We start from the raw sequence: 10,010 nt of genomic DNA, 5'->3' as shown, positions 1-10,010 counted from the left end.
TATGTTTTGTTGTTGGCAAAAGGGCAGGGTTGCCAAAGGGCGTGCAGTTTGGGCCAAATTAGAAATGTGTGGTTCTAACCATGGATTAAATTTGAACAAAGTAAAATATCTTGCAAAAAGATTTGTATAATGCCACAGTAACTGAATTTTTTCTTGCAAAACACCCCAGAAAGCACCAATTATTTGGCGCGCAATGCTCTGCAGTTAGATTTTCAGCACTGCTCAACTCACCCATTGGTATTCTTCAACACTGCAACAGTTATTTTCCCGCCAATTTTTAGCTGGTCTGTCCCACCGCATCGTTTTTTGTTTCACAACAGCTACAGTTTTCGCCCAGGACGCACGGGTTAAATAAATATCTTCTCTAAGGAAATGTCAAGCCCCGCTCGTTCGCCCAGTGTTGGAGGTGCGACGCCCAAACAAGGCGCCCGCACACCCACTAGAGGTGAGTATCGACGTGCCACAAAAAGTGTGTTCTGTTTGCAAAGCAAGCGTCTGTCTGCTTACAGGCATTGCGTCGCAAGATGTGGAGACACCCATGCGCATGGGTCCCGGGAGGGCTGTCCGGCCCTCGGACAACATCAGTTTGCCGCCCACCTCGCCGGGAAACATCAGCTTGCCAGCCACCAGTCCGGCTCGAGGATTGGGTGCGAACATGAGCGAGATCGATCTGAGTTCGCCGCTGAACTACGGCACCCCCAGCTCGATGGGGTCCATTCGAACCCCTCGTTCCGGAATTAGAGGCACTCCGCTGCGGGCGCGGCCCGATATAAGAACGGACAAGCGCATCCGCCAGGTGGCCATCGGTGGGGGCTCTGGGGTAAGTGTACGCTGGCAACTCATTTTGGGACTTTCAAATTAGTTTAGTCGCTTTTACAGCTCGAACCAATTCCTGAGAAGGGCTCTGAAACCACCGATCCTGTATCGGAATCTTCGCAAGCACCTCAGCTCGTCGTCTGGGGAACCAATGTTGTTGTCAGCCAGTGCAAATCCAAGTTCAAGTCGTTTATTATGCGCTTTATTGACCCCAGTGCCGAGCAGGACGAAATCTCCGAGAATATTGATGTTAACCAGCCACTGTATCTTCAGAAGCTGGAGGAGATTCACACATTGGAGGAGCCCTATCTGAATCTCAACTGTGCCCATCTCAAGACCTTTGATCAGGACTTGTACCGCCAGTTGATCTGCTATCCGCAGGAGGTTATTCCTGGCTTTGATATGGCCATAAACGAGATGTTCTTTGAGCGTTATCCTGCCGCTCTTCTGGAACACCAGATTCAAGTGCGCCCCTTCAACGCGGACAAGACACGCAACATGCGATCCCTAAATCCCGAGGATATGGACCAGTTGATCAGCATTAGTGGCATGGTCATTCGCTCGTCGAACGTCATTCCCGAGATGCGCGAAGCCTTTTTCAGTTGCAACATCTGTTCCTTCAGCACAACCGTCGAGGTGGACCGCGGTCGCATTAACCAGCCCACGCTCTGCACCAACTGCAACACGAACCACTGCTTCCGTTTAATCCACAATCGATCGGAGTTTACGGATAAGCAGCTTGTCAAACTTCAGGAGTCTCCAGATGACATGGCGGCGGGACAGACTCCGCATAATGTGCTTTTGTATGCTCACAACGATCTGGTGGACAAGGTGCAGCCTGGTGATCGCGTCACGGTCACAGGCATCTATCGGGCGACGCCACTGAAGACTGGAGGCCTCAGTTCGTCGGTAAAAAGTGTGTATAAGACGCACGTGGATGTGGTTCACTTCCGGAAGGTGGACAACAAGCGACTGTACGAGGATGAGGAGGGGTAAGTCTTGCATTTTATTACTGGTTAGAATAAAATTTGATAATTTTAATTACCTACCAGTAAGGATCACATCTTCCCGCCAGAACGCGTTGAGCTGCTACAATTGCTGGCCAAGAAACCGGACATCTACGACCGCTTGGCCAGGGCCATTGCCCCATCTATTTACGAGAACGACGACATCAAGAAAGGCATCTTGCTGCAGCTCTTTGGTGGCACCAAGAAGAAGCATGCAACTCTCGGCCGCCAGAATTTCAGATCGGAAATTCACCTGCTGTTATGCGGTGATCCGGGTACTTCCAAGTCCCAGATGCTGCAGTACGTCTTCAACCTCGTGCCAAGATCACAGTACACCTCCGGTCGCGGTTCTTCGGCCGTCGGTTTGACTGCCTATGTGACCAAAGATCCGGAGACTCGCCAGCTGGTTCTGCAAACGTAAATCTAAAAGCTTGAATCAGATTCGAATTTAGGTTGTAATCTTATGGCTTGTTTTCAGAGGTGCACTGGTTTTGGCCGATAATGGAGTTTGCTGCATTGACGAGTTTGACAAGATGAACGACTCGACACGCAGTGTGCTGCACGAGGTGATGGAGCAGCAGACACTGAGTATTGCCAAGGCGGGAATCATCTGTCAGCTAAACGCGAGGACCTCGATTCTTGCTGCCGCCAATCCCGCCGAGTCTCAGTGGAATAAGCGCAAGAACATCATTGATAACGTCCAGCTTCCGCACACCCTGTTGTCCCGCTTCGACCTAATCTTTCTGGTCCTGGATCCCCAGGATGAGATCTTTGACAAGCGACTGGCCAGCCATTTGGTATCTTTGTACTATGTGACGCGTCATGAGGAGGAGGATACCATGTTTGTAAGTAGCTTGGATCAATTGTTGGTATTTCTCCGGAATATCTCTGTAACATATTCAATCAATTTTCAGGACATGAGCGTCCTGCGCGACTACATCGCCTATGCCCGCGAACATCTGTCGCCTACGTTGTCGGATGAAGCGCAACAACGACTCATTCAGGCCTACGTGGACATGCGAAAGGTGGGCGCCGGTCGTGGCCAGATCTCTGCTTACCCGCGCCAGCTGGAGAGTCTCATCCGACTGTCGGAGGCGCACGCCAAGGTGCGTCTCAGCAACCAGGTGGAATTGCTGGACGTGGAGGAGGCTTGGCGGCTTCATCGCGAGGCTCTCAAGCAGTCGGCCACGGATCCCCTGTCCGGCAAAATTGACGTGGGCATTCTCACCACCGGCTTATCAACAGCCGCTCGCAAAAAGCGCGCCGATCTGGTGGCAGCCATCAAGGAAAACCTCAAGAAGAAGGGCAAAGTTCTCACAGTTCCCTATCAGAAACTGTTTAGCGATATTAAGGAAGGATCCCAAATTGTAAGTGCTAATATAATATATTTATAATATAAAATCAATGTAAACGATAATTTATTGCAGATGATCACACGCGAGCAATTTGAAGATGCCCTGAAGGAGGTGCAAGATGAGGGCGCAATTGTTGTCATGGGAAAGAACACCATTCGTATTTGTTAATTTTATTACATTTATCTCATTCAAAACCAACCGCAAATTCATTCATTCCTATTTTTAAGCGCAACTACAAAAATGTTTTCAATAAAAAAATTTCAAATTATTCGTTTCTGTTTTATCAACTAATATGTAAAGAAAAATTGCACATAATTAAATTATTTGGAAAGTTTATATATTGCGGTAGAAAAATAATTGATTGATATTTGAATATAATTTTTTTATTTTTCGAGCAGCTTATAATGTAAAATATATGGACATGTCAACGTGGAAAATGTTGTCAAGCTTGCTAAAATATTGATAAAGTGATTTATACATAAGAAGAGCACATATCACTTAAATTTGAAAAGGCAGAAAAACTGAATCTTAAAATTCGTGTAATTAAGCATTACTTTGGAAAGCCAAACAAAAACAAATTTCGAATATATAGGAGTACCCCAACTAAAAAAGGAATATCCCAGTTAGTGCCGTTTTTTAGCGCATTTGCGCAGGCGAAGTGCAGATATTTTGGCGCTCTGGCTGCTGCCACACTGTGTGTACGGAAAATGATGGAGTTCGGGAAATCGTCGGATCACTCCCAGCACAGCGCTTCCGAGGCGTCGGCGGACTCCGGCAGCCTGGCAAACAGCGATCTGGCCGTCACGCCCACCAAGCGGGAGCGCCGCAAGTCGCCGGCCACCAGTTCGGACAACAACAGCACCAGCGTCCAACCGCCAATGTCGCCGTCGTCCTCGGTGGCGGACACCACCTTTGAGCCCACCATCGACATGATGGTCAACGACTTTGACGACGAGGCCACGCTGAACGAGGAGGAGGCTCTGGCGGACATGGAGGCGCACAGTGCCGAGGACGAGATCGCCACGCTGCGCGAGGAGAGCGAGATGCCCATCGAGGAGCTGCTGGCCAAATATGGCGGGACAGCGGCTTCGCCGGCAATGAGCAGCTCGAACCGTTCCGGCAGCAGTTCACGACGTGCACGTAGGGCCACAAAGCGCCAGTACCAGGAACTGGACACGGAGATGGCTCACACGTCGACCTCCACTTCGAGCAGCACATCGCAACTGGAGAAACACGACGGCATAGACCAGGAGGAGGAACCCAAGGAGGAGGCCGATAAGCTAGCATCACCCCCAGAATCAGGAGAAGCTTCGTCCGTGGACACGGAGGATGCGCAAAAGTATGAGGGGATCAAGAAGCAGCATCGCTCACATTTGCTGGACCTGTATCCAGATGAATCCTTCGTCGATCTGGCGCCCACATGCGGAGAGGAGACGGAAAGATGTAGGTTTAAAAATAAAACGTGACAGAATCTAATTATCACTTCCATTATGTAACACTTTTATAGTCACTCCACTGCAAACACTGTTCGATGAAGTGGAGGCCGAGGAGGAGGAGGAAAGCGAATCCGAGTTGGACGATGCTCGGAAGATAATAATGGTGGGTCACGACTATCAGGCTGAGATCCCAGAGGGGCTGTCGCAATATGGCGATATATTGCCATATGAGAACGAGGATCAGTTGATCTGGGAGCCCAGCCAAGTCAGCGAGCGCGAGGTGGAGGAATATCTGGCCAAGATACAGGAAACCCGATCGATAGTTCCGCCGGATGACGGGTCAGAGACTACGGCGGGCGAGGAAGGCGCAGCTACAGGTGCTACTATCGAACCGCCGGCTCCCATTACAGCTCCAGCCACGCCTCCGAGGGCTCCGCTTGCGACAAGTGGCGCTGGCGATCAGGAGCTGGTGGTAAAGGATAATGAGCAGGCGCTCCATCTGCTTGTCCAGTGCGGTTACGACTTCAAAGAAGCCCTACGACGCAAGCGCATGAACGTCCTGCCTCTCACTGATACCATGAGCAGCTGGTCCGAGGACGAGTGCCTAAAGTTCGAGGAGGGCATTCAGCGGTTTGGCAAGGACTTCTATCAGATACGTCAAAACCAGGTAAAGGAGCGTCCATTGCCTGCGGACCGCCCTAGCAAGTAATCTATGGGCTCGTTGGGCTCTTTCAGGTGCGCACTAGAACCATGCGCGAGCTGGTCCATTTCTACTATCTGTGGAAGAAGAGTGAGCGCCGGGATCAGAGCTTTGCTTTAAACGACACCATCGATCACATGGATGTTTTCATCAACGAGGCGGGCGGTGGCAACGGAAGTGGTAATGGAAATGGTGCCGGGATCGTATCGGGCACCGCTAACAGTAATGGTAGCTGCTCACCGCATAGCAGCAATGGTCACAGCAATGGGGATTTGTCTGCCCTGGAGAAGGATACCATCGCCAGTCCTCGAAAACCCGCCTCTAAGAGCTATTCTATTATGACCGGGAGTCAGGCGGTAGGTAATCCTTCCGGGGGGAACCGAAAGCGATGCTCATCCGCATCTCTGCCCCTGGAGGACGAGGACAACAACGTCGAGGAAGAACCCAGCCTGTCCACAGTGTAAACGACATCTCTATCACAATCACCATCATCATTATCATAACCGAGCGCAGGCGCTTTCGATTCGGTTGGGCCAGGCGATGTATTTGCAGGGCGCTTCATTACCATTACCACTCACTATAAATATGCATACTGTACGTGTAGTATATACCATATGTCTAAACATATATATTCCAGATTCTTAAATCGACATCTCTCATAACCCGTAAAGAATTTCTCTATTGTTAAGTGTGCGATTCGTCTATTTGTTACATGTGCGTGTGGATTCCGGAACCAAGTACTTATCGCTTATATATACAATATATTTTCGCTCAATCCTTGAGTTTCGTTGAATGTCAATAAATGTAATATGTATATCTGTAAAGTCAATTCTATTGTTTTGTCGATATTTGACCAAATGTTTTAAAACCTCCAATAATTTAATGAATTTCAATTCTCAATTTACGAAAGTAATGTATGATCAGAAAAGATAAATATATATGTACATCGAAAGCTTTGTAGACTCACAGGTAAGATTCGCTACAAATCAGATACTAATATTACATAAAAGTACATCTTAGATATCTTAGATGAGCATGATTTATTTTATTTGGTTCAAAACAAAGTATGCATCATATTATTAATTTATTCGGCCTAGTATTTTCCCCTTTAAAAGCCTTTGTTTACATATAGAAGAAACAATATTTAAACGAAAATTAACCAAATTTTATCAAATATGCATTAGTTTAATCGCTACTTAAAAGACAAGCTGACGGATTTCAAATAACCATCTTAACGAAAGATCAATCGTACTCCGTATTCCCTAAAAGTTAACCGGATCGGAAACAAAGAACCGGTCCGTATAAATATACATACATATCTCGTATACATAGATACTTAGGTATGTCTGTATCTTTTCCCCAGTTTTCTTTGCAAGGCGTTCTTGAAAATGGCCAATTACGGTGTTGGATTCCCATTTATTGGCCGCATGTCTGTCCACGTACATTGTGCATACGAATGTGTGTGTGTGTTTTTCGCACTGTGGGTAGAAAGACGAGTATAAATTGCGGCGAGGATCAAATGTCAGGCTGAAACCCAACCGCAAAGCTACAGAAGATCTGATAAATAACCCCGGTCGCCACTTGTCATGTCTGCTTCACTTGCATTTTCGCAGTCCCAAGAAGAGGAGACTCAACCCGAAACGTGCAAGCATACACGTATAAACATTAATATGTACGTGTGTACACATATACAGACAACGGATACAGTCTTCGGTTCCAGGCTCACGATCGTTCCAGCTGGAGCTTTTGTTCCCACACACCCTCGTCTGTATATAGAAATGTACATATGTATGTGCGCTGTGGCGGTGGCTCCACTGGCGTGGCGTGAATTTTGTACGTTCCCTCCAGCTCCATTTCCAAGCGACCCAGCCAGCCGACCGTAGTAAAATCCAGTTTTGATAAAAATAAACAAAGTACACTACACCGCTCTCTATACGCTACACTATGAATTTCCAGTCTCTGCGGCTGGGTCACCTGGAAAAGGATCTCCTTTCGCGTAACGGGAGGGTGGGCCATAGAGCTCTATGTAAAGACTTTTACCGCTAAAGCGCGTGACATGTCCGCTCAAGTCGCTGTACGGGTGGAATTCTATTGCAATAGCCGTTTTCGGTGCAGAGCATATTAGATTCGTTACGGTGGGCTCACAATGGCGAAGTTAACAACCGTAAAAAGCGCAAATACGACACAGAGTTGCGGCCAGCGCAGCGGAAGCTTAACATCCGGATAATATTGCCAGGCAGCTCAGTTGTTGTTCTGCCGCCTCGCCTGCGCCTGCTTCTTCTTCTTCTGCTTCTCCTGCTTCTTCTTCCTCTTCTTGGGTCTTCTGTTCGTGGCAAAGCCTGTTGCTCAAGCCTCTCTCCTCCTTCCCGATCCCGCAGCTCCGCCTTCGCCTTTGCCTGTGCCGTCGCAACCAGCTCCGTCCGCTCTTTCCACAATTCTCTCTCGGCACCGCCAAAAGGCACGTAAACTGGTTGTTGCTGGCTGGGCCGTACACTTCGTGGTGCCCGTATTTTTCGTATTTTCAGTGCTGCCTGAACGCTTGAGCTGCGCGAGTCGCTTGCCGGGAAACTCGGAGTTGGAATCGGAACTGGATCTGGCTAACTAGCTATCGGGCTATCGGAAATTGGCCACTCGGATCTGGACATGGAGATGGCCTACAATGCGTCATCGTCGGCGGCCTCCGTCGGCTCTGCTTCTGCCGCCGCCTCTGCCACCGCCTCCTTCGCCTTCACCAACACCGCCAAGCTGCCCATCGAAACGGTGAAGCGCCTGATTGCCGCCGTCTCACGACGTCCGATGTTGTGGCTGCGCAACAATGCCAATGGCCAGAAGCGCAGCGACATCACGCCTGTTTGGTTCGAGGTGGGTCAGGATGTGAATTTGCCAGGTGAGTGTATGGCTGACTATTTCTCCTCTGCGCTTTCCGCTAAAATGACTCCCCCCTTTCACAGCCGACATCTGCCGAATTAAGTGGGGCCACCTGAGGGACAACTTTCGCAAGGTGTACATCCGCAATAACCTGTCCAATGAGACGCCCTCGTCGTGGCGCTTCTACAACGATATGCGGTTCATGGAGCCCGCCGTTCACGAGAATATCATGCGTCAGACGCGAAGCAGCAGCAAGAAGCACCCACCCGGACACTGGACGGAGAACAATAATGTGCTGGGGCCGGACAAGTATGACTCAATGCCCATTGTTGCTACGGAGCCCATATGCGAGCTCAGCCACAGCTATGACTCGGAGCTACACCAGCCCAGCTTCTCGGACATCAGTTCGTTCTTCGAGGATCGCGACTGCCAGCCGCCGGAGAATAAGAGATTTAAGTCGGAGCCCAGTCAGAGGGAGGAGGACGAGGAGGATGACGATGACTTCGACGAAGATGCCGCCTCGGAGAACTTGGAAGAGGAACGCGGCAATCGTGCCGATGCTGCCAGTTCCGGTGTATTCACCATAGAAGTGCTCGATGACGACGACGAAATGGAGCAGGCGGTGACCAAGACCAAGGCGAATAACACTAGCCACGGCGGATCCAGCCTGAAGAGCGAGCAGGAGGCCAAGGTGTTCTCCAATTCGCAGTCACCCACCGCCGATCTGCCATTCAAGTATATCAGCACGGATGTGGCCACGAATACGGATCCCTCTGGTGGAGATCTCCAGGACGAGGCGGATCGCATGTTCCTGCTCAGTCTGATGCCCTTCCTGCAAAGATTGGACAGCCGCCGGCGTCTGCGCGTGCGCCAGAAATTACAGAACGTGCTCATCGAGGAACTGGAGTTTGGCTGAGGACGCGTATATCCGGGGGAATGTGGGGAGATTTACTTTATAAGCCTAGCTTACAGTATTATAAGAACGCGACTGACTAACTCTGTGAATCTGCCTACATACGTAGCATGTAATCAGTATTCCGGCCTGCTTTCCTTCATACCAACACACTTCAATACATACCATATTGCATTACAATACATATTTACACTTCAAATAGACGATCACGCCAGCATGATTACTTGTTTCTTCCTCAGGATAACCGCTCACTTTTACCTGTATCTGCGCTCCGGTGCACCTGCGCCTTTTACCTGCGCACCCCGCCCGCAGTTCGAGTTCCCAATTATCCACGGTCACTGTTGCAATTGCATTTTTCCAGCCACGGGCGGCTCAAAATTTCTGTCAGTGCAAAACAAGTTCTTTAAGGGTGGTGCACGCGGCAACAACAACAACCACAAGGTGATTCCCTCCGCATTTTCGCGCCACATGCGCCGTTAATGCTAATGTACCGCGCTCTCGCTCGCTCTCTCCGCTCACCAATCACAATGCGCTCCGGATGGGCGAAACTTGGTCGAGCCTAGGCAACTTGATAATTCCCTTTTGGTGTGTTGTGTTTTTTGCCTGAAAACATCTCCCCATGTTTTAAAAATGATTCAAAGCTTTCGTTGAATAATGGCGGGCTTAACAGTTCTGCGATTTGCTTAATAGGGTCCAATTGGATGGAGTTTAACTTTCAAAAACTTTCGCTAAACAGAAAGCTCATCTTCTAATGAGTAGAGTCTGAAATTTAGACGCAGAATCCATAAAAATTCTTAGTGGTTCATGCATTGTTGTTAAAATGTTGAATGCTGTTTTGTCTTTTCGGAACTCATTTGGAATTCCAAAATTTAAGGTGAAACACTATTTAATTTTAATTTAAAATTCCTTTTAATT

General features: G+C 48.9%; 3 protein-coding genes and 1 non-coding gene across 9 annotated transcripts; 3 read left to right on the top strand and 1 right to left on the bottom strand.

The window, feature by feature from the left end:
- Position 1: 1 nt before the first annotated feature.
- Positions 2–3,445, top strand: dpa (disc proliferation abnormal). 2 transcript variants are annotated; one of them, NM_001299231.1, is made up of 7 exons: positions 2–445; positions 510–820; positions 880–1,808; positions 1,869–2,240; positions 2,302–2,668; positions 2,738–3,190; positions 3,251–3,445. In NM_001299231.1, exons 1-7 carry the CDS (start codon positions 373–375, stop codon positions 3,344–3,346), a joined length of 2,601 nt encoding a protein of 866 aa, NP_001286160.1. In that variant the 5' UTR covers positions 2–372; the 3' UTR covers positions 3,347–3,445. The 2 variants fall into 2 exon arrangements, with proteins under 2 accessions (NP_001286160.1, NP_477185.1); NM_057837.5 differs by having other exon boundaries at positions 270–445.
- Positions 3,446–3,680: 235 nt separating this feature from the next.
- CG1620 (uncharacterized protein) lies at positions 3,681–6,341 on the top strand. 3 transcript variants are annotated; one of them, NM_136443.3, is made up of 3 exons: positions 3,681–4,621; positions 4,686–5,281; positions 5,350–6,341. In NM_136443.3, exons 1-3 carry the CDS (start codon positions 3,886–3,888, stop codon positions 5,776–5,778), a joined length of 1,761 nt encoding a protein of 586 aa, NP_610287.2. In that variant the 5' UTR covers positions 3,681–3,885; the 3' UTR covers positions 5,779–6,341. The 3 variants fall into 3 exon arrangements, with proteins under 3 accessions (NP_610287.2, NP_001260777.1, NP_001163072.1); NM_001273848.1 differs by having other exon boundaries at positions 3,800–4,621; positions 5,350–6,135; NM_001169601.2 differs by having other exon boundaries at positions 3,800–4,621; positions 4,686–6,135.
- Positions 6,342–6,649: 308 nt separating this feature from the next.
- On the bottom strand, positions 6,650–7,783 carry asRNA:CR43723 (antisense RNA:CR43723). 2 transcript variants are annotated; one of them, NR_073855.1, is made up of 2 exons: positions 7,355–7,783; positions 6,650–6,792 (listed from the first exon to the last, which is right to left on the bottom strand). The 2 variants fall into 2 exon arrangements; NR_073854.1 differs by having other exon boundaries at positions 6,650–7,783.
- Positions 7,558–9,311, top strand: Coop (Corepressor of Pangolin). 2 transcript variants are annotated; one of them, NM_136442.5, is made up of 2 exons: positions 7,558–8,201; positions 8,266–9,311. In NM_136442.5, exons 1-2 carry the CDS (start codon positions 7,958–7,960, stop codon positions 9,096–9,098), a joined length of 1,077 nt encoding a protein of 358 aa, NP_610286.2. In that variant the 5' UTR covers positions 7,558–7,957; the 3' UTR covers positions 9,099–9,311. The 2 variants fall into 2 exon arrangements, with proteins under 2 accessions (NP_610286.2, NP_001260776.1); NM_001273847.1 differs by having other exon boundaries at positions 7,835–8,201.
- The last annotated feature ends 699 nt before the right edge of the window (positions 9,312–10,010 follow it).

This window comes from Drosophila melanogaster, chromosome 2R (assembly GCF_000001215.4).
Source record: "Drosophila melanogaster chromosome 2R".
NCBI classification, from domain to species: domain Eukaryota; kingdom Metazoa; phylum Arthropoda; class Insecta; order Diptera; family Drosophilidae; genus Drosophila; species Drosophila melanogaster.
Note: the sequence above shows the minus strand (reverse complement) of the source record. Positions and strands in the feature narration are given on the sequence as shown.